This window comes from Rhinolophus sinicus, linkage group LG02 (assembly GCF_036562045.2).
Source record: "Rhinolophus sinicus isolate RSC01 linkage group LG02, ASM3656204v1, whole genome shotgun sequence".
Taxonomy (NCBI): Eukaryota; Metazoa; Chordata; class Mammalia; order Chiroptera; family Rhinolophidae; genus Rhinolophus; species Rhinolophus sinicus.
The window spans coordinates 198,495,976-198,515,216 of record NC_133752.1 but is presented as its reverse complement, the minus strand read 5'-3'; the positions used below and the strand labels follow the sequence as shown (position 1 = coordinate 198,515,216).

At 59.3% G+C, this 19,241-nt stretch overlaps 1 protein-coding gene across 1 annotated transcript in view; it reads right to left on the bottom strand.

Moving 5' to 3' along the window:
- Positions 1-11,257: 11,257 nt before the first annotated feature.
- TBC1D22A (TBC1 domain family member 22A) overlaps positions 11,258-19,241 on the bottom strand; it is a 272,552-nt gene continuing 264,568 nt past the window's right edge. The window contains exon 13 of the mRNA XM_074326597.1: positions 11,258-11,885. Coding sequence (XP_074182698.1) covers positions 11,757-11,885 — 129 coding nt within the window. The 3' untranslated portion in view covers positions 11,258-11,756. The remainder of the gene's footprint in view (positions 11,886-19,241) is intronic.

The window sequence follows — 19,241 nt, the reverse complement described above, 5'->3', positions numbered from 1 at the left end:
TCAGCCACGCCCGCTAGCCATGACTGAGGCCCTCCACCCCCACTTCTCTCCAGACCATTCTGTGTCTAACCCTGCTGCCAACCGTCTCCCTGCTCACAGCTCTGGTTGAAATTGCCACGTGAGAGACTCCAGTCCAGTCGGGTAACACATGGTGGGAGCCTACTGTGCGCCAGCCCAGGGATGTGACAGTGAACGCAGTGGCACTAACACTGCAGTGGGGAGAGAGACTCAGGAGCCAACAGATGACATGTCTGGTGGCTGCAGGTCGTGGGGAGAACCAGGGTGCTGGACAGACAGACGAGGGCTCCCTGAGGTGGGGCAATCCCAGGACAGAAAAGGTGGCGCTGAGAAAGGAACTTAAGAGATGAAAGGGTGACCCCTGCAGGCTTCTGCACGGGCTGTTTCCTGTGGATGCTGATGTGAAGGGCCCAGGAGAGGAGGAAATACCCACGGTGCAGGACACTGGTGGCGTGAATCACGTTCTGTTTCTCACCTGACCCCTGTCAGAACCAGCAAGACGGAGTCTGCTAGAGCTGCTGCATCCGGGGAGAGAGACTCACCCAGAACTGAGCTCAGGTCTGAACGGAGCTAAGACAGCTGGGGATTTGTGGCCAAGCGGAGGGGCCGGGGTGGGACTAGGTCAGACCTGGCGGGGAGGGGCTGCTTGCTCAAGTGGCCCCACTGGGTCCTTGCAAAGGGCAGGACAGGACGTAGCTGTTGAGGGGCATCTAACATCTGCGGGGAGCCTGTTCCTCAGGCCAGATGGGGTTCTGTGCCCAGCGGGCAGGGCTGCCTTGGCACCACGCAGCCCGTGCACTGTGACAGCAGGCAGGTGGGGCGGCCCAGAGCACACGGGGTGGGGGGCACATTAGTTACCACTGGCCCTGGGGACAGAGCTGCTGCCCCAGCCCCGCAGAGAGGGGCTGTGCCCTGATGGCTGGCTGCCCTGCGAGGTCCAGCCTCGCCCCATGAGGCGCACTGACCACACCTGAGCCTCTCCTCCCCAGGTCACAGGCTTCGGTGTGTCGTGTTCCCAGGGCTTTGAGCTGGGCTGTGAGACACCAGGGCAGGCAGACGCCCTCCGCACGCCCAGGGGACACGGGCCCTTAGGCCCCTGACTCTGCTCCTGGTCACCCTGCATGTAGACCGGGCCTGACGGGAACTCTGTGTGGAACGGGAGTGGCAGAGGGAAGGGCCCGGGTGGGTGCAGGCCACCTGCCCCGCACATCCACCTCAAGCCCAGACGCCTGCACGGTGTTGGGAGGCGGCCGGGCCACCGCATACTGAGCACAGGGCTTCAGCCCAGACTCAAGCCGCTTCTTAGAACCGAGGCTTCGGGGACCCCAGACGACTCAGCAAATCTCAGCACAGCCCAGCGCGTTCAGTGGCCATCTCCAGACTGTGTGCATTTCTCCGTGACTAGGGGGTGTCCTCCCGGGGACCCTGACTGCAGAGGCCCATGTCGCAGTGTAACCCTCGCAGTGGGGGCTTGGGGACCCTGGCAGGAGTGTGTCGAAGGCGGGAGTGAAGGGGGATGGCAGTTGTCAGGGAGGAGCAGGCTCCTCTCACGGTGGCCCCTCAAGCTCTTGCCCCCAGGGAGTCACAGGGTCCCAAGAGCAAGAGGGCAGTTGGGGGAAGGGCTGCGGGGACAGACGGCCATGAACTTCCTGTGTGAGATGACACGCCAGGGGGAGATCACGGTGATGTGACCACGAGTGATGGGGGGTGGCCATGCTGAGGCCTGAAGGACGAGGAGGACCCCCCCCCCCCGAATTCTGGGAGCAGAACGTTCCAAACAAAGGGAAAAGCGGGTGCTGAGACCCTGAGGTGGGGGAGAGTTGTGGGCTCCAGGGACGCGAGGCCCACGTGGCCAGGGGCTGTGGCTGGGGGTGAGGAGAGCAGCCACAGGGGCCTGGTCTTCCAGAACCTGCAGCCACGTGAGGAGTGGAGTTTCTCCCAAGTGCAACGCAGCGTTGACAGGGGGCTGACTGGTGTGACAGCTGCGTCTGGCTGCTGTGTGCAGACGGTGTCCTAAGGAGGTAATCACACCACGCCACCACCACCACCGAGCGTGAGCTGCCTGGGCCCTCATGGGTCAGTCACTGCTGCAGCTCTTTCTACATGGTGACTCACTGGTCCGCACAGCACCCCAGGAGAAACTGAGGCACAGAGCGGCAGGTAAGCTGCCCAAGGTCACACAGAGAGTAGGACTCAAACCCAAGCTGACTGTTGGCAGCTGTCCAGGCGCGAGGACCCCAGCTGGGCCAGGTGAGGTCCCTGGAGACGGAGAGAAGTGGAAGGTGGAGACGCGCTGGACACCGAGCCGAGGGGACATGCTGGTGACTGCACAGCGGGAGGTGGGCGAGGAGAGTCAGGAACGAGTTTCCCGACAGACGTGCACACTGCCCGTGCACACACCCGGGGTCGCCGTGGACCCGAGGCACGAGCTCCAGCTGGTGCAGAGCCCGACACACAGCCTCTGCTCTATCCTCACTTCCCCGACGGCTGCCTGGCGGCGCCCACTTCCCCTCAGGTCCCCTGAGAAGGGACATGCACAGCAGTGACACAGGAGGCACATTTCATGACACTTGCCCTGAGGGGCCATCACGTGATGGAGCAACAGGGAGGCTTCGGCTGGACCTGCGGAACCCGGAACATCTGGAACCAGCGGAGTGGGCAGGGAGGGGCTGGCAGGTCCCACACCCCCACTGTGGGATCAGACCCACACGGAGGGACCCCGGGCCCCAGATGAGAGCAGCCAGAAGCAAATGGTGTCCCCCGCACACAGAGCCCACAGTCTCTGACAAACAAGTGGCCTGACAAGCACCACTGTGCTCAGGGCAACCCGCCGGGGCAGGGGGTGGCCTGGGGACACCGCAGTGTGAGGAGCCCACCCTCGAACCACTGGTCCTTCCCAGGTGAGCACGGGCACATCCAGGGACGTGAGCTGCGTGCGGGGCCCTCACACCCTGCAATGGGCGACAGCCAGTGGTGGCGACTGTGGAAATAGCTCCCTGGTTCTATTTCACGGTCTCAGTATCGCTGATAAGTTCTCCAGGCTGCTTTGCACACACAGGGTCAATTTGCTGTACGTTTTTTAAAAGAAATGATTCCCAGAGCCAAATATGAACTGTCACCAACCCTAAACAGACCAGCTAATTCACATGCATTAACACATCCTGAAGTGAGTGGTCCTTTAAGAAAGAGCCGAAACCGCTATTTTATTGTCATGTTAATGGTAATAATTTACCGTTTCACCATATTCCAATTACTGGGGACTTAGAGAGACTGTCTTAAATTCTCAGCACCCTCATCCCACGGCCTCTGGGCAGAGCGTGTGGATTCATGGCAGACGTGGTTTAACTGGTACCAAGCCACTGCCAGCCCAGGGTGCCAGCCCAGGGATCAAGAATGGACAGCCCCGGCCTGCCCGCACATCTCCCAGGCCCAGGGAAAGACTGACAACGTCACCCACGAGAAAAGACTGCCCAGCCAGCCGCTCCCCGCCAGGCCTTGTCGGCTGTGACCTCCTGGCTTCCCCATTTGCACACAGGACACTCGCCCAGGCTCCCCAGGAGGGAAAGCAAGCCACATGCAGGGAGCTACCTGGGGACCTGCCATGGCCCTCAGCCCCCACGCGAAAACGCAGCTCCGTCTGGAAGCTGGCTGGGAGGAGGGGGGGCTCGGAAAAGAGGTGACAGAGGGGGAGCTCCCCACCCGCCTCGGCTTACCTTCTCCATGTAGTTGTGCTGTCATCCGCCTGGTTTAACCGCCAGGCTGGTTAGTGGACGTGTGTCCTGCAGGGAAGCAGACCGAGGCTCACCTTCCGACTCAGAGAGAACAAAGTGTCCACTGGCCTGACTCCCTGACATGAGGGACCGCTCATGTCACCGGAAAGGCCGACCATCGTGACCTGAGTCAAAGGATGGGAGGGAGGGCCACCCCACCTTGGTGTCCACCTTGAAATAAGGCCCTGGCCACCACAGCCGCCGGCCCAGGTGCAGACGCCCCATGCCGCCCCCCACCCCGCCCACCACGCTGAGGCCCTGGGCCTTCCCCCACCCACCACGCTCTCTCCCAGGCATATGGTGGGGACACTGCAGGTGCTGGGACCCCCAAATGTGCAAGTCTCCCCCGGCCCCTCTTCAGACTGCAGTGCTCTTTACCCGAAGCCTGTTACCTCCACCCGACAGGCATCTCCAAGGCCACCTGTGTCCACGACCTGACCTCGATCCCACCCCACCTGAGAGCAGGTCCTCCCAGGGTAGCCCCCTCTGAGGTCAGGCAAGGGCAGCCCCGCCCTCAGCCAGACAGGCCCCTGAACGCAGCACGAGGACCATCTCCCGTCCCTGCTTGCACTGTCACTACAGGACAGACTCCCGAGCGTGGTTCAGGAAGTCCCCCCAGGCGCCGGGCCCAACCTGTTTGCAGCCTTCTCTCCTGCTCCCCTGCCCACGCCCACACTTTCCTCCACACTCTGCTCCAGGCTGTACCCCCAGGCTGCCCCTCCTTCAACTTTGCTCTCTTCCCAAAATGCCCTCTTCTATCCAACAAACTCCTAGCCATCCTTCAAGGCCCAGCTGACATGGCCCATTCTCTGAGATGTTGCTGACCCTCGCAGGTTGGGTGAGCCCCCAGTGCACCTCCTCGAAGGGCTCATTAAGCACCTGGGCTGGGAGCCGGACAGACCCCAAGTCATGGCAAGTCCCTGTGGCTCCCTCAGGGCTGGGCTCAGGGGGTCCGGAGCGAGCTCTGATCAGGGAGACCAGAGGAAGCTGTGACTCAGGAACCAGGGAGGGGCTCTGCCCCAGCCCACATTCCGGGCTGATCCAAATCACTGACCCCTTTGGTCCCACGGCAAGGAGCCTGCCCACTGCCCTCCCACAAGACTCGGGGAGCATGGGGGCAAAAAGGGGCGGCAGAGGAGAAAGCGCCGACCTTCCCAGGGGGGTTACTACCCCGGCTCCTTGACCCGCACGTCTTCATTGGGTTACTAAATAAATTATGACATTTTAAGTTGACAAGTAAACCTTATTCTAAAAGTGTAATGACACCATAAAAAGTCATTTCATCCATCCGTTTAGTCCCCTCATTCCCGGTGACACCTCATTATAGCTCCCGCGAGATGGAGAACTAAGACATTAATTTGGCAAATCGAGGGCAATCTTTCAGGAGCAGTTTCCTAGTTCTGCCCCCGCAGCTGGGGGCCTGAGACCAGACCCCAAAGGTGCGGGCACGGCCTCCCCAGAGGGGTGGGGCCCTCCGCGTGGACAGCTCAGGCCGGGCTCACTCAGTGCACCAGAGGACCAAGTGACCCAGGAGGCTGGCCCAGCTGGCCCCGAGGCCCACACTGGGTCCAGCCGGATACTCCCACCCAACCTGCAAGATGGTCCTTTAGCAAAGCTGGCTGTGTGACCTTGCGTGAGTCACTGAGCACCCCTCCCCCACCATCTTTAAATGGGGGACAGTGAAGGTAGCTCCCCATCAACCATTGATGACAAAATGAGGACTCTGGGCTAGCTCTGTGAGCTCGCAGGAGCTGCCTGACCTCCCTTGCCTCAGTTTCCTTATCTGTCAAATGGGGTACATGCAGAACAGAGCAATTAGCCTAAAAGGGGACGTGCTGTTGCTCTGCTGTACCCTTGGGCCCAAGGCAAGATGAGGGAGGGAGGGAGGTGACATGGCACCTGTCCATGGGGACCCCCTTCTGGATGAAGAGATGACTGGGGCAGAGGAACACATCCTGTCACAGGTGAGAGGGCCGCTCAGGTGGCCCAAAGCTTTGCAAAGACCCGAGAGGGTGACGTTCAGAGGCAGCCCCAGGGGGAGACGTTCAGAGGCAGCCCCAGGGGGAGACCCAGGGGTCAGGAAGTGCTCCCCCCACTTCCTCTACTTCCTAATTCTTTGATGGCTCCACAACTCTCATCGTGGGAAAACCACATGTAAATCTAGAGATGGAGAGACGGCTGGAAGTCACATGCAAAACACACATGGGACCCTCAGCCTGTAAGGTCCCCCAGGACACACCCGTGCCATCTGGGGCCACAGGGCAGGCCCCCCTCTCCCTCCTCCACCATCTCCAAATTTCAGTGATTGATGTGTTTCTTCATACCAGCCTCTAATTTGCAAACTGTGCTGTTTGAAACAGCTCAATTTAAAGTGGTGATTTTTGAGGTTGATCATTTTTCCCTTCTTTCTACCACTATTAGGAGACTGTCAGAGACACCTCTAAGCAAATTCTTTAAAACTGGATAAGAACAGTAAATGGTGCCCACAGAGTAGTGAGGAGAAGAGGAAGTGAGTGAGGGTGGCCCCTGGGAAGGCGCAGGTGTGCCACCGGGGCCCCCCACCCGTCCCTCCCCCACGCCCTCCCTGTCCCCCTCCCTCCCTTCCTCTCCATCCCTGTCCATCCCTGCCCCTCCCCGCTCCCTCACTCTCCTGCTTCTCTGCAGAGCTCACAGGGTCATCATTGGGATCACAAAACTAAATATCTGAAAGATGTTGAAAACTTATCTTGGTTCCCATGGCAACGTGAAAATAACTCACATTTCCCAGCCAAACTGAAGGAGAACACATTTTTCCCGCATTGTGAGTGGCCAATTATTTTCAATAGCCGGGTCAGGTGTCGGTGCCAGGGTGTCCTCTCCCCATCAGCAACCCCAGGCACGGCCTGAGGACAGTGACCACTGACAGTTTATTAAGCGATCCAGCCGTGGGTGGAGCAGGGACGCTTCCTGCCACCTGTCACTTGGGAGACCAAGATGGCCCCAACATGACCAGGGTGCACTGTGGCAGTACAGACTTTGGGGTCAGGCCTCCCTGGGTCAGGCAGCATCGTCCTCACTTACTGGGTGATCTTGAACGTCCTCTCAAGGTCATTCCAGTGGACTCCTAACAGCTGCCGGATGGGTGTGTGTCTCCTACATCACAGCGCCTGGGACACAGCAGGTGTTCAGTAAGTGCCTGCTAAGGGAAAGGCTCAACCACTCAGCCCCGCATCGCCAGGCCAGCCACTTGCTGGGTAAAACCCTTCCTCCGGGAGTGCCTGAGGTGCTGGGGTGCCCCTGCGGTGGCGCCGGGGTCTAGGTCAGCCCAGGCCTCATCGGCTGTCGGGCCCTGGCCACGAGCCTCGGACTTCCTCCATGTCCTCCTGGAATATGATCAAGGCGTAGCCAGAGTCCTCGTGAGGGACCCTGAACTCATCAATGACTGTGCACGAGCTGGTGGACCGGCTATGAAGAAAACAAACAAACAAACAAACAAACAAACAGGCAGGGAGAAGTTGGCAGGCCGGGCAGGAAGGCCTGTGGGCCGCCAGCTCCCACGGTGTCCTCCCGTGGACGGCGCTGGGACCTGGGAGCTGTGTGGGCAGGCCCTGGGGCTGTCTGTCCTCAAAACCCAGGAGGGAGAGGACAGTGGTGGGGAATCCCTGCTGAGGACCGTCACCTTCCTGTCCAAGCCAACCTCTGCTTTCCCAGGCTGACACCAGCGGCCCCCCACGGCAGCTACCCCCGGCGAATGCTGCCCTACGTCAGAGACAGATGGTGGTCAGCTGCTGGGTTGGCTGTCGTCCGAGCCTCGCTCCATTTTCTCCCCACGCGGACTCCGCAGTGGCCCTGAGGGGGCACGCGTGTCCCCTGGCCCTGGCGAGGCCCTCGGCTCCTCTGCCCGCTGGGTCTCTGGTCCTGACCGGATGCCCCTCACTGACATGCAGTCTGGGTGCATTTCCACTGCATGTTTCCACGTTGGCTCCCAGGCGTGTCTCCGGCTCAGGCAGACCCGGCTCCTGTGGGAACCCCTCCCACTGCCTTCATGTCATCTTCAGCCTCTGTTGCTCTCGCCGAGCCCAACACCCCCTTTCCTCAGCAAGCTGACCCGCTCCTGGCCTTTAGGTTGGTGACAGTTCTGCTGACTTGTTTCTCTACCTCCATCCAAGAAGATGCCATATTCTTTTCACTGTAAGCCCACCACCCCAATTTTTGTTTGTTTTTAAATACAATTTAACTGAACCATAAGGGTCACAGGATGAAAGGCCGGTCCCAGCTTTTGAATTCAGCAGAACAATGTGAAGTCCACGTCAGTCCCCCGTCGTTTATCTTCCGTGAGCCCTGAATCCACTGAAGACCAGCAACGTGGGGCAGCCGGCACTAAGGAGTTCCAGCCGAAAGCTGCGTAATTAGCCCCAAAGCACACAGGGCACGGGGCCTGTGGACTCAGCCTGCAGACTTGCTGGACAAAGTCAAGAAAACTGGAAAAGCAGTGAATAAGCCCCCCTGCAGCTGCATTCAGCCTCAGCTCCTGCCAGCCACATCCCTGCTGGTTGTGGGCCAAGGTCATTGTCCCGATGCAACCGACAGCTGTCCCAGGCCTAGACCCCATGTCAGCAGCCCCAGGACCACTGCTGGGTTTGCCCTCCCCGGCTGTGCGTGATTTTCCTCTAAGTTCTGACCCTGGGGTTTGGTCAAACATGCACACTGCCTTCAGAAAGCGGCCTGTGACCACCTGTCCACATGGTTAGTGGTGATCGACCTACTTAGTTTTTATTTCCTCCTTGAGTCAATTTTAGTCATTTGCACATTTTTTCTAGAAAATTGTCCGTTTTATCCAGGTTTTCAAATTCATAGGTACAAAGCGGCTCATAGGATGCACTTACAATTTTAAAAAAAGTTAATAGACTATGTGTTTGCGAAGTTTTAGAGTCAGAGCAGCAAAATGGAGTGGGCAGTGCAGGTGTCCCAGGCCCCTCCCCCCACAGAGCTTCCCCCACCAACAGCCCCCAGCAGATGGGACATTTGTTACAGCTGATAATCCTACATGGCACGTCACGTCATTGTCACCCAAAGCCCACAGTTTACATCAGGGCTCTCTTGGTGTTAGACATTCTGTGGGTTTGGACAAACGTATAATGACATCTATATACTATTATAGTGTCACACAGAGAAGTGTCACTGCCCTAAAAACCCTCTGAGCTCTGCCTGTTCACCCCTCCCCCAACCCCTGACAACCACTGATCCTTTTACTGTCCCCATAGTTCTGCCTTTTCCAGAAGGTCTAGAGCTGGAATCACACAGTGTGTGGCCTGGTCAGACTGGCTTCTTTCACTTAGTGACATGCATTTGAGGTCCCTCCGTGTCCTTTCATGGCTTCATAGCTCATCTCTTTTTAGTGCTGAATGATACTCCATCGTCTAGATGGTCCACAGTTTGTTTATCCATCTACCGAAGGGCACATGAGTTGCCTCCAAGTTTCGGCAAGTATGAAAAAACACTTGTCTGTAAGTGTCTGTGTGAACATGAGTTTTCAGCTCCCTTGGGTGAACACCAAGGAGCACGGCGGCTGGAGCATATGGTACGAGTAAGTTTAGTTTTGTAAAAACCACCAAACTGTCTTCCAACGTGGCTGCACCATTTGCGTCCCCACCAGCAGAGAGTGACAGTTCCTGCTGCCCACATCCTCTCGGCATCTGGGGTGGTCAGTGCTCTGGGTTTTGGCCGCTCCGGTAGGTGAGAGCTAAAGGCTGCCCTGAGGGGTGCCCAGTGTGGAGGGAAGTGCAGACATGGGGTGCCCAGGGGTACGTGGGGTACTGTGAAAGCAGCCGTTGAGAACCAGGGGCTGTCAGGGACTTGTGTCAGTGACACCGGGAGGATGGGGTGGGGGATGGGATGGGGACTGGACGCCCAGGACTGGGAGAGGTGGGGCGGGGCATGTCCTGGGTCCCAGGAGAACAGCGGAGTGGGCCCTGGTGCCTGCCCCAAACAGGCTTTTGACAGCACGTGGCCCGAGGGGGAGGCCCTTCCTGTCCCGGGCCTGGCAGAGGGCCAAGTGAGGGTCTGCCTGGATCTGGTCCCAGCCAGAGGTGGGGGTCCACCCCCACCTCGCACCTCCAGCGCCCCTCAAGGTCCTCTGGGGCTTTGGCAAGACCATGGGTGCTGGGCCCAGCGCCAGGCCTGGCACACTGCAGGTGGCCTGTACGGGACGGCCCCGGACTCCAACTGCCCAGCAGCTGCCCCCAGCTCTGGGCTGTCACCTGGCCTCAGACCAGGGAGCCAAGGACCGAGGCTGCCTGGGACAGGACAGGGCACCATGTCCCTTGGGAGAGTCCTTGAATCAAGGGCTGAGGGGGTGGGGGCGGGGCACACTGCACACAGACGAACGCCCTCAATCATTTCACACCCATCTGCTCATCCTCCGAGGACACTCGCGGCTCTGCAGTCAGCTTCAGGTTTCCATCCTGTGCAAACATGCACAGAAGAACCTCACTTAACTCGGTAGATGCTTCCTCTCTGAAAACAAACTGCCTCACGGGGCAGGCCCTGTGTGTCCCCGATATTCTGGCCACGCAGGGATCGGGGCTGTGGTGACAGGCAGACTCGGGTGGACCTCGGCCAAGCATGGAGGCGTCCTGCACGCAGCCTCGGCGGCCCTCCCAGGAACCCCGACCCCAGTGTGGGGGAGTGTGCCCTCCATCTGCTCTAAGGCAGGCAGGCCCCTCTGCTGACTTGGGAGCATGTGACATTTACACAGTATTTTGTGCTGATTTCCATGCCACGTGTAATAACCCCAGGATCTTTTGAAAAAATAAATGGCACACACGTCACATTGTGTCCCTATCGTCTGCTTTGCAGCCTCCCGGCAGCGTCCTCGCACCTGAGCTGTGCAGACAGGCCGGTGGCATGGCTGCTCCAGGACCGGTGTGTGGCTGGGAAGACATGCCTGTAAACCGGAGTCTCCTGCAATGTTTCACTGTGGTCACCCGGGGTGACCATGTCACACCGGCCACAGGCCCAGGACAGATGCTTCTGTGCACAGGCGGGGAGCGTGTGGGAAGGCTGGGTCCTCCGGGCTCGCTGCCCCAGTGCCCAGTAAACGGCAGGAAGCCATCGCGTGTCCATCACCCCGGGGACCTGGGAAGGGGGCGGGGCTGTGGGAGTCCCAGCAGCTCGGTGCCCCAGCCCCAATGCTGGGAGGAGCACAGCTGGTTCACAGCTGCCACCACAGAGACTGAACCCCACCTGCCCATCTGTCTGAGCGGCAGCCCTGAGGCTCCCCCTCACTTCCTGCAGAACAGCCTCCGCCGTGGGTTACCTGAGGTGGCCAGACGCTCAGCTTCTCTCGAGGCCGGAGAGGGAAAGCGAGGCAGTTTGGAGGCCTTGCTGCTCCCAGCCCACGGCAGCCAGAGCCCCAGGCGCTAGGCCTGGCTCACGGAGGAGCCGGTCTGCTTCTAGCCCCACTTAAAGCAAGAAAGTGCAGAGCAAAATTAAAGTGCCAAATGGTCACAGCTGCTGTGAGGCCCGTGGGAGAATGCTTCCCAGGCTAGTGGAGTCTCCTCACTGCTCTGTCTTTATTCTCTTTCACTCAACAGAATAGAACTTTCGCATTTCAAAGTAGGTACAGATGGCTACCACCTCCCCTGCCCGGCCCCCACCAGCAGGCCTCTGCAGGAAGGTCTGCTTCCCAGGTGGCCGCGGGCTGGGGACTGCAGGGGGTGGTCATTTGGCAAGGATGCTCCAGTACAGGGGCGGGCCTGCCCCTCACTGGCCCCACACGGCCGGGACCCCCTGACTCTCTTTGGTATCTCAGAAAACAGATGCCGCCCCACCTTCGCCGGGCCCCGTACTGCGCCTGGCACCGTCCCGCACGCTCTCCGGAGGACCGGGCCGTCCAGCAAGGCCTCTCCTTGGCCGCAGGCCTGCATCCGGCCGGCAGGTAGGCACCTGTCCCGGGGCAGTGGCCTGCTGCCTGCGAGGGCCCCACGCTCACTTCTTGTAGTGATTGGGGGCGTCGGCAAAGGCGAACTTCAGGCGGTAGGCCTCGGCCAGCAGCAGGCTGACGTCCCCGTCACCCCACTGGGCTGTGGGCAGGTTCTGCAGGAAGAGCAGCAGCTCCTGGAGGAGAGAGACAGGCCAAGTCAGAGGAAGCGACAGCGGTGGGCTGCGGGGCTGCAGACCAGGGCGCACCTGGCCAGCGGGGGCGGGGGGGGCGGGAGGGATGCCGAGCTGAGGGGGCGCCTTGCTGTCCCAGCCCCACCCCCCAGCAGCCCAGCAGTGGTGTCCCCTCTCCAGTCCTCCCAACAGGCCCCGGGCCAGCAGCCAGGAAGACGCCCAGACTTAGGAGACGCACTGCTGGGGTGCTGGGGGCTGTGCCACCCCAGCATTTCACAGCTGTGACCTATGTAACCGACTCCCCAGCACCGAGGGTCCAGGCACTGGTGGGGCCGGGCCTGGCTGAGGGGCGCAGCCTCGGCCCAGCAACCTCGTGCCCCATCTACTCACTGGAGGCTCTACAGAACTGGAAGGAAGGTGCCATCCCAGGGCGTCTCCAGGCACACATTTCTGTGCATCTGGTGACACTGCAGCAGTGACACTGGGCAGGCGCACACAAGCCACAGACCAGGCAGGGAAACACGGGGCACGTGGGCACAGGCAGCCCTCGTTGCTGTGACTCACTTGATTCTCAGGGTCTCCAGGGGAGACTGCGTGGGAGCCCCTCAGCTGCCCCAGCCCCACCACCCTGCAGTGGCCCGGGTCCCAGCTCGGCGGGCTGGCACTGAGGCCCCGCCACAGGACATGGCTATCTTGGGAGCTCACAGTTTAGAAGCCAGGGCAAGACCTTGAAGAGACAGTGACCTACTAAACTGCCACCGAGGCAGGTGCCAGAAGGAAAGGTATTGGGTCCACGCAGCCCCCCACACTGACCATCGTGCCCGCAGACCAGTCCTCCTGACAGGCTGTCCCATGTCCAGAGTGGCCGGTGACCCCACCAACGATGGGGTAGGTTTCAGGGGAGCACAGGCCCTGGCAAAGCTTCCTGTTCCTGCAAGCCTGGCAGAGGGGGGCACGGCGGGGGAAGTGGGGTCAGTGTTCACCTCCCAGCCCTGGCCCCGTCTTATGTGAGGCCCCGGGCCTCCCCAGGCTCCTTTATCTCCAGGGGAGACTGCTGAGCCATCAGCACAGCCCGGCGGCTGTGTGCACACAGGATGTGGACGCGGACCCGGGCCTGGGCTCAGACCCTGGCTGCGCCGCCACGTGGCTTCGTGGGGCTGGCCCACCACTGACCCCCCTGGGGCTGTGGGTTCTTCCTCTGTAATGAGGGCTCCCAGCTCCCTCCTGGGGCTGCCTGTGCCGGGCGAGTAGAAAAGTGGCCCTGTGTCAGGCCTGGAGCCCTCGCCCCATCCCCGAATCACAAGCCGCACGCCGGACTCTCCTGCAATGTTTCACCATTGCTGCTGCTTTCCCCTTCCTCAATCCCATTTCCTTTTGCATTTTACATACTTTCTGGGGGCCTTTAAATTGAATTCACAGAGCAAATTTCACTGGCAGAATGTCCCCGGGGACAGATCAACATCAATCTGCTGTCTTTCACCATTAGATGCGACTTACACGGGTGCCAATCCAATTCGGAGCAGGTCGTAAATAAATACCTTTGGTTTTATTTTTAATCCACTTCGCTTCATATTATCATGACCTCGCTACTTGCAAGGTGAGAAGCAATACCCTCCCATTACGGGAACTCGCCAACTCGGCTACACACTCAATTTCAGAATCTAATTTAGTCCCCCAGGTTCACCGGATGGAGGGAGAATAGAAATGCCCAGTGCTTCGCGGCCTGCAATGCTAAAGAAGGAAAAATCTATCTGGATGACCTTTACGGGAGGCAAGGAACACAGTCAAACACGTCCTTAAATACAGATTTCTTTTTTAAAAAGGCCTGTCTTATTTACGCACTGGGCAGCGATGTTTCCGACCTGGGAATCACGGCACATTTCTCAGCCGTGAGCTGCTCTGCATTACCCACATCATTCTGGTAAACAACCATGGCTCACGAGGCTGTCACTGGATCACATCACAGGGGACCTGTTCTCCTGGGAGGGACGGGCTGGGACAGGGGCCCATCGACGGCCAGTCCAGCAAACTGTAGACGGCAATTCCGTTTTCGGTCCTAATTTTTCCACACACGATGCTGCGGCCACATTAAGGGATGTGACAATTAAAGGAAGTCTTGCTCACAACACTGACATCGTCAGAAATCACAGATGAGTCAGGTCGCTGTCATTCTCTTCCTCCCCTTGACCACGAGATGCCACCATGTCAGCAAGCCCCAGCAGGCACCTCGGCTCCCGCGCCCTTCCCTTCACAGTCAGCCCGAGTTACGTGCATTCCATGTGGACATGGACTGTCCACAGTGGGCAGCGAAGGATGTAGGCGATGGAACTGTGTCCACCTACACGGCCGGGAGGGCTGCGGTTCTCGGCCCTGACCACACAGCAGGGTCACTCAGGGAGCTCTGGGACCCGGCTGGCACCCCGGCGCCACCACAGGGCAGCCAGCCCAGAACGTTGGGGTGGGGCCTGGGCAGTGCACCGTCCTGGTTCTCGGTGAGACCAGCGGCTGTGACTGTACCCGGGGCACTGTGGATGTTCCATCATGAGCGTGTGGGTCACAGGTGGTCTTCCTGGTTACCAGGTGGCCATGCAGGCGTAGTGGGATGCAAAGTGAAGGTCAGAAGCCTGGCTGTTCCCTGGGGATTCTGAGCACAAACAGGGTAGCTGGACATTCTGTAGACAGAAACCTTCCTGCTGCTGCTTTTTGTCTCCGGGTAGGTTCCGAGAGGTGAGCCATCTAACGTCAAAGAGCAAATAACGTGATGGCTTTGGGTACTTCTTGCCAAAGGGTTTCATTTTTCCAGAAAGTCAGACGAATTACACTGCCATTGGCAAAGCATGATTATCTTTCTGAGCGTACGCCATTCCATGAAGGACAAAATGGTGACACACTGGCGTCCTTGGGCTCTAGGAAAGTGGGCCAGGGTCCCCTCCCAGGGCCCCAGAGTTCTGTCTGGCGCCTTACAGAGACCAGGAGAGCAGGGGCAGCAGTGAGCGGGCGCAGAGACCCCAGCTCAGATGTCAGAGGCACTGGTCCAAGCCCCGGCCCTCCTGCCATCGTGACCCCACAACATTCACAGGGATGTCCTTGGACAACTATTAGCTACGCCAGCCTCATAACAGACTGTGCCTCAGTTTCCTCACCTGTAAATGGGGACAGTAACATCCCTCCCTCACTGGGTTGTTAATATGTATAAAGTGCCCCCCTCAGTGCCAGAATAGAAAAGCACAAGGTAAGTGTCACCTGCCACTACTATGACTCGAGTGTTGTGGCTGCGATCACTATTAGTGTTACGTAGCAATAGCAATCGGAGCAGCAGCATTTTAGCGGAATAAATTGTCATCCGTGGGAAATGACAGTTGAGCAAACAAGTTTAACAAGACATTGTGTTCTCACTGACAGCACGCCCGGAGGCAGAGACAACATCTTATTCTCCTGCCGAGCTACCTGGCACGCGACACACAAGACAAATGTCCCAGGAATAAATGCACCACATGCGCCGACCAACGGCTGTGGCGAGGACTCCGGCCTGGGTCATTTTGAGGCTGCCCAGAAGCCCGAGAGGACACCACTTCTTAACGTCTCTGGACTGGAACTTTAAAGCCTAACGTCTGATACGAGACGAACTGTATTTAAAATATTCCCAAAGAACTGATGGGACCATGAGCTGCTCGGTGCATAAAACAGGCCACCCATCATCCCGTCTCTGCGTCAGGAGCAGTGTCAGGGTATGTGCTCCTGTCACGGGGCCACCACTCACCCGGCGGTGCTCTGCAAAGAGCCCATCCCTGAACCTCACGACTGACCTCTCTGGCCGCTCAGAGGGGGCAGCCGCCTGGTCCAGGGGCCCTGGGCCCAGGCTCTCAGAACAAGCCTCTTTCTCACTGAAGGTTCAGCACCGCGCCCGCCCCCCGCCCCCCCGGACAACAGGAAGCAGGTCTGTCTGCCGAGTAAATGAAGTGACGTGGACAACACGCTGTGCTGTAACCAGGTTCATGCACCAGAATGGCGAGTCAGGACCCACGGGACCGATGTGGACAGAAGCAAGCCCAGCGGGGCTGATACTGTTTCCTGGTCTTTCACTCGGTGACCGTATCCTGAGGATGGCCCGAGTCAGCCCCACGCAGCAGGAACAAGGCTCACCTGCGGGGTGTTGTGTGCGGGTGTGTGTGTGGGGCAGTGGGATCAGGTCACAGACAGACACACACGAAGCCGAGACAGACAGTATTTACTCCTGCGTGTGGGCCTTCCGGTCTGCTGTCCACTCGAGGGCTCCGTGCACACACATGTCCGTGTACAGGACACTCCGGACCTCGAATACTCCATCTGAACAAGATCCTAAAATGTTTCTTAATTTTCGTATTGCTCATGGGTTGAAAGACAGTATTTTGGACCAGGTTAAGTAAAATATTAATTTCACCTTTTTCTTCTTTTCCATCACTAAGAGGCCAGCGGAAAATTGCCCATTTCCCACGTGACAAGCTTGCACCACTGGACAGCACGGCCTTAAGTAACACAGAGATTCCTGCCTCCCCAACTGGCCCTGACCTGGGGTGCCCACCGGGAGCAGCGGGACCAGTGCCCCTTCTTGGGCCCCTTGGGTGAGCAGGGCCTGGCAGGCTCCCCTGGGCAGTGGGAGGGCCTGAACAACACAGGCACGGCCCAGACACAGAGGGTGGCTTAAAAGCTGCTCCAGTCAGGAGTTTCCAAATTGCCAACATGCAGAGGTGAATAAATTAGTCATGACGCGGCTAAAGGGCCCATTTGCCAACTCTCATTTTCTCCCCTGAACTGAGAAAGAAGAAACAGGAGTCAGGACGCTGACACAAAAGTCAGGTAGCAGCCTAATTGGTTTAATTCACTTTCGCACCGTCCTCCAACGCTCAATTTGTGCAGCTTGGCTAGAAACCTAAGTGCTCGGGGCACCGGCCGCCTGTGCAAGGAAGGCCCTGGTGTCCACTACCTGGCGAGGCTGCAGGGACACCCAGGGTCTGGAGAGCAGCACAGCAGCACGGGGGCTCCCAGAGGACGGCCTGGGCACGGCGGCCAGCTCCTCAGCCTTTCAGGTGAGGAGGCCGAGGCCCTGGCTGGCTCAGCACCTGCAAACCACACACGCCACACACGCCGGCCCCGGAGCACTGGGTGGCCAGCTGGCCGGAGCCCTGGACGTCAGGCCCCCGTGCGAGGTGGAGACAGAGACAGCAGTGGCCTCCAGGCCGGGAGGTCGGAGGGTCAGTAACAGCTGCTTAGGGCAGAGAAGCGCTCCAGCAGGAGCCCTGTTTCATCACAGTCGTCACATCATCCTATTGCCACCTGTGGGGCCCTGGGTGCATGACGGACACCTCGGAGGTGACTCCAGGGCTGTGGTGAGGACTGGAGGGGCTGGCACACGTGGGCCTCACACGATGCCTGGCGCATGGGGCTTAGAGCCAGCACTGCCATGCCCGTCGTAGCCAGAACCTGCGCCCGGGCCCACCTGCGCTCTGCTGGGCACCCACGCTCACCCTCCACGAGGAAAGGCTGGTCTGGCCTGCCCTGCTGCCTCCTGCCCGACTCCGGCCCCACTGTCCCCGCCATTGGCAGCTCATCTGCCCGCCCGAGAGAGTGTCCAGGGACGGAGCGCTCCGCAGGGCGAGGGTCCTGGTGCCCCCAAAACCGCGGCCCCTGACAGCCAGTGGATGGACAGGTCATTTGTATTCCTGCCTGGGCAGGATCTGCTGGGGTTTGAATCCATATTCAACATAAAATACCTGTTCTTGGTAAGTACACGTGTAAAATGGAAAATAAAAGAGAGGCCGAGATTAAATTATACCGAAAAGGCTTTGAGGCGCCCGCTGGCAGGGCTGACGGCACAGGGGGAATGTTAATGGTTCGGGTGCTCCAGGCCGGGCCTCGTGGGCGCCCCAGGGCTGGGGGCCACGGGGTGATGGCGTGGTGGGCACGGAAGCTGGGTGCACCGGCCGCCTTTTCTGGAATTGTGCTGCTGCTGTCTGGCAGTGGCTCCCTCATTTCTGCACCCTCCTCCCTGCTGGCTGCTCCCTGTCAGATGTCACAGTCAGGGTCGGCTGCCTGGCCCTGGGGCAGACTTCACCCTGGGAGGCACATGTGGGAGCAGGCCCAGTCCTGTTCCCTGGCTGGTGACACGGCCACAGAAGACCTTGGAGTGTCACCACTCAAGAGCATGAGGCCCTCTTCCCGGGAGGACTGGGCTGTGAGTGACCGTATGTCCTGGTCCTAATGCTGTGGGGCTGGCCACATCCTCGGTCACACACTCCGCGTCCAGTGTGTGAGTCGCACGGGGCAGGGCGGGGCCGCAGGAGCCCGAGGGGAAGGCTGCGCGGGCTCCTGTGCCCACCGGCTGGTGCGGCCTGGGGCCGACCCCTCCTTCTCGGCTTTGGGTAACTCCAATCCATCTTTTAAGACTCAGCGAGAGGTTAGTAAAACTTACCAATGCTACCACCTTGAGACACCCCAGCCCATCATCGATACTGAAACCTGAGGCCTTTTGCTTGTTTCCTAAGCATGACTTTTAAAGGTCCAGAGACTGACCGTGTGAACAGGAACTGACTTGGAAAAGGCTGGGAGCAGTGGCGGCCCCGTGGTCCCTTCTCCAACGCAGAAGGGCGTGAGGACGAGCCAGCTGCTCCTGGGGCGTCCGTGTCGGATCCCACAGCCCGTGGGGCCTTGAAGGGAGGAGAGTGGGTAGCTGGGGATTTTTCCGCCTGGAATCTCGTAGTCATTTTGAGGCCACAGCCCTGATTTTCCTGTGGGACCCACCTTCCCTTCATGCTCCCAGTGCCAGTGGTTGGCCACTGGGGTCATGGAAGAATTAGGAAGAGAGCCAGTCAGGGTGTCAATCATTAAAGGATTCAGATTTCAGGCACTAAAGCAAAACTCCAACAGAAAATCCTGCATTTTGATACTTAAAATGGCGGCTCAGGGCTGCCGAGGACGTCATCTCACGGACCACAGCCCCAGGCAGACCTAGACAAAAGTGTCCCCTTCTCCAGGGCATTGCTGCGCAGCCCGGATGCGGGAATCCTGAAGGGGCAGCAGAGCAAGGGCTCTGCCGAGGGACGTGCTGCCAACCAAGGGTCCCCTCCCCAGGGCCCAGCAGCCAGGAATTAGGTCCCACTAAGTGACAAACAAGTACAGACTTCGGGAGGCTCTGACGGGGACAGAGTCAACTGGAAATCAAGACCCTGCCACGTGCTCACCTCCGGCTCCTAACTGCCTGCTCCAGCTGCCCCAGCCCCGGGTCTGTGTTCAGGCGCATGCCTCCTGCTCACGGCGGCGCGCACAGCGCACAAGCACTGAGTGTGTAAGTGGAAGGAACGCCTCTGGGCCGACCGAAGGGGG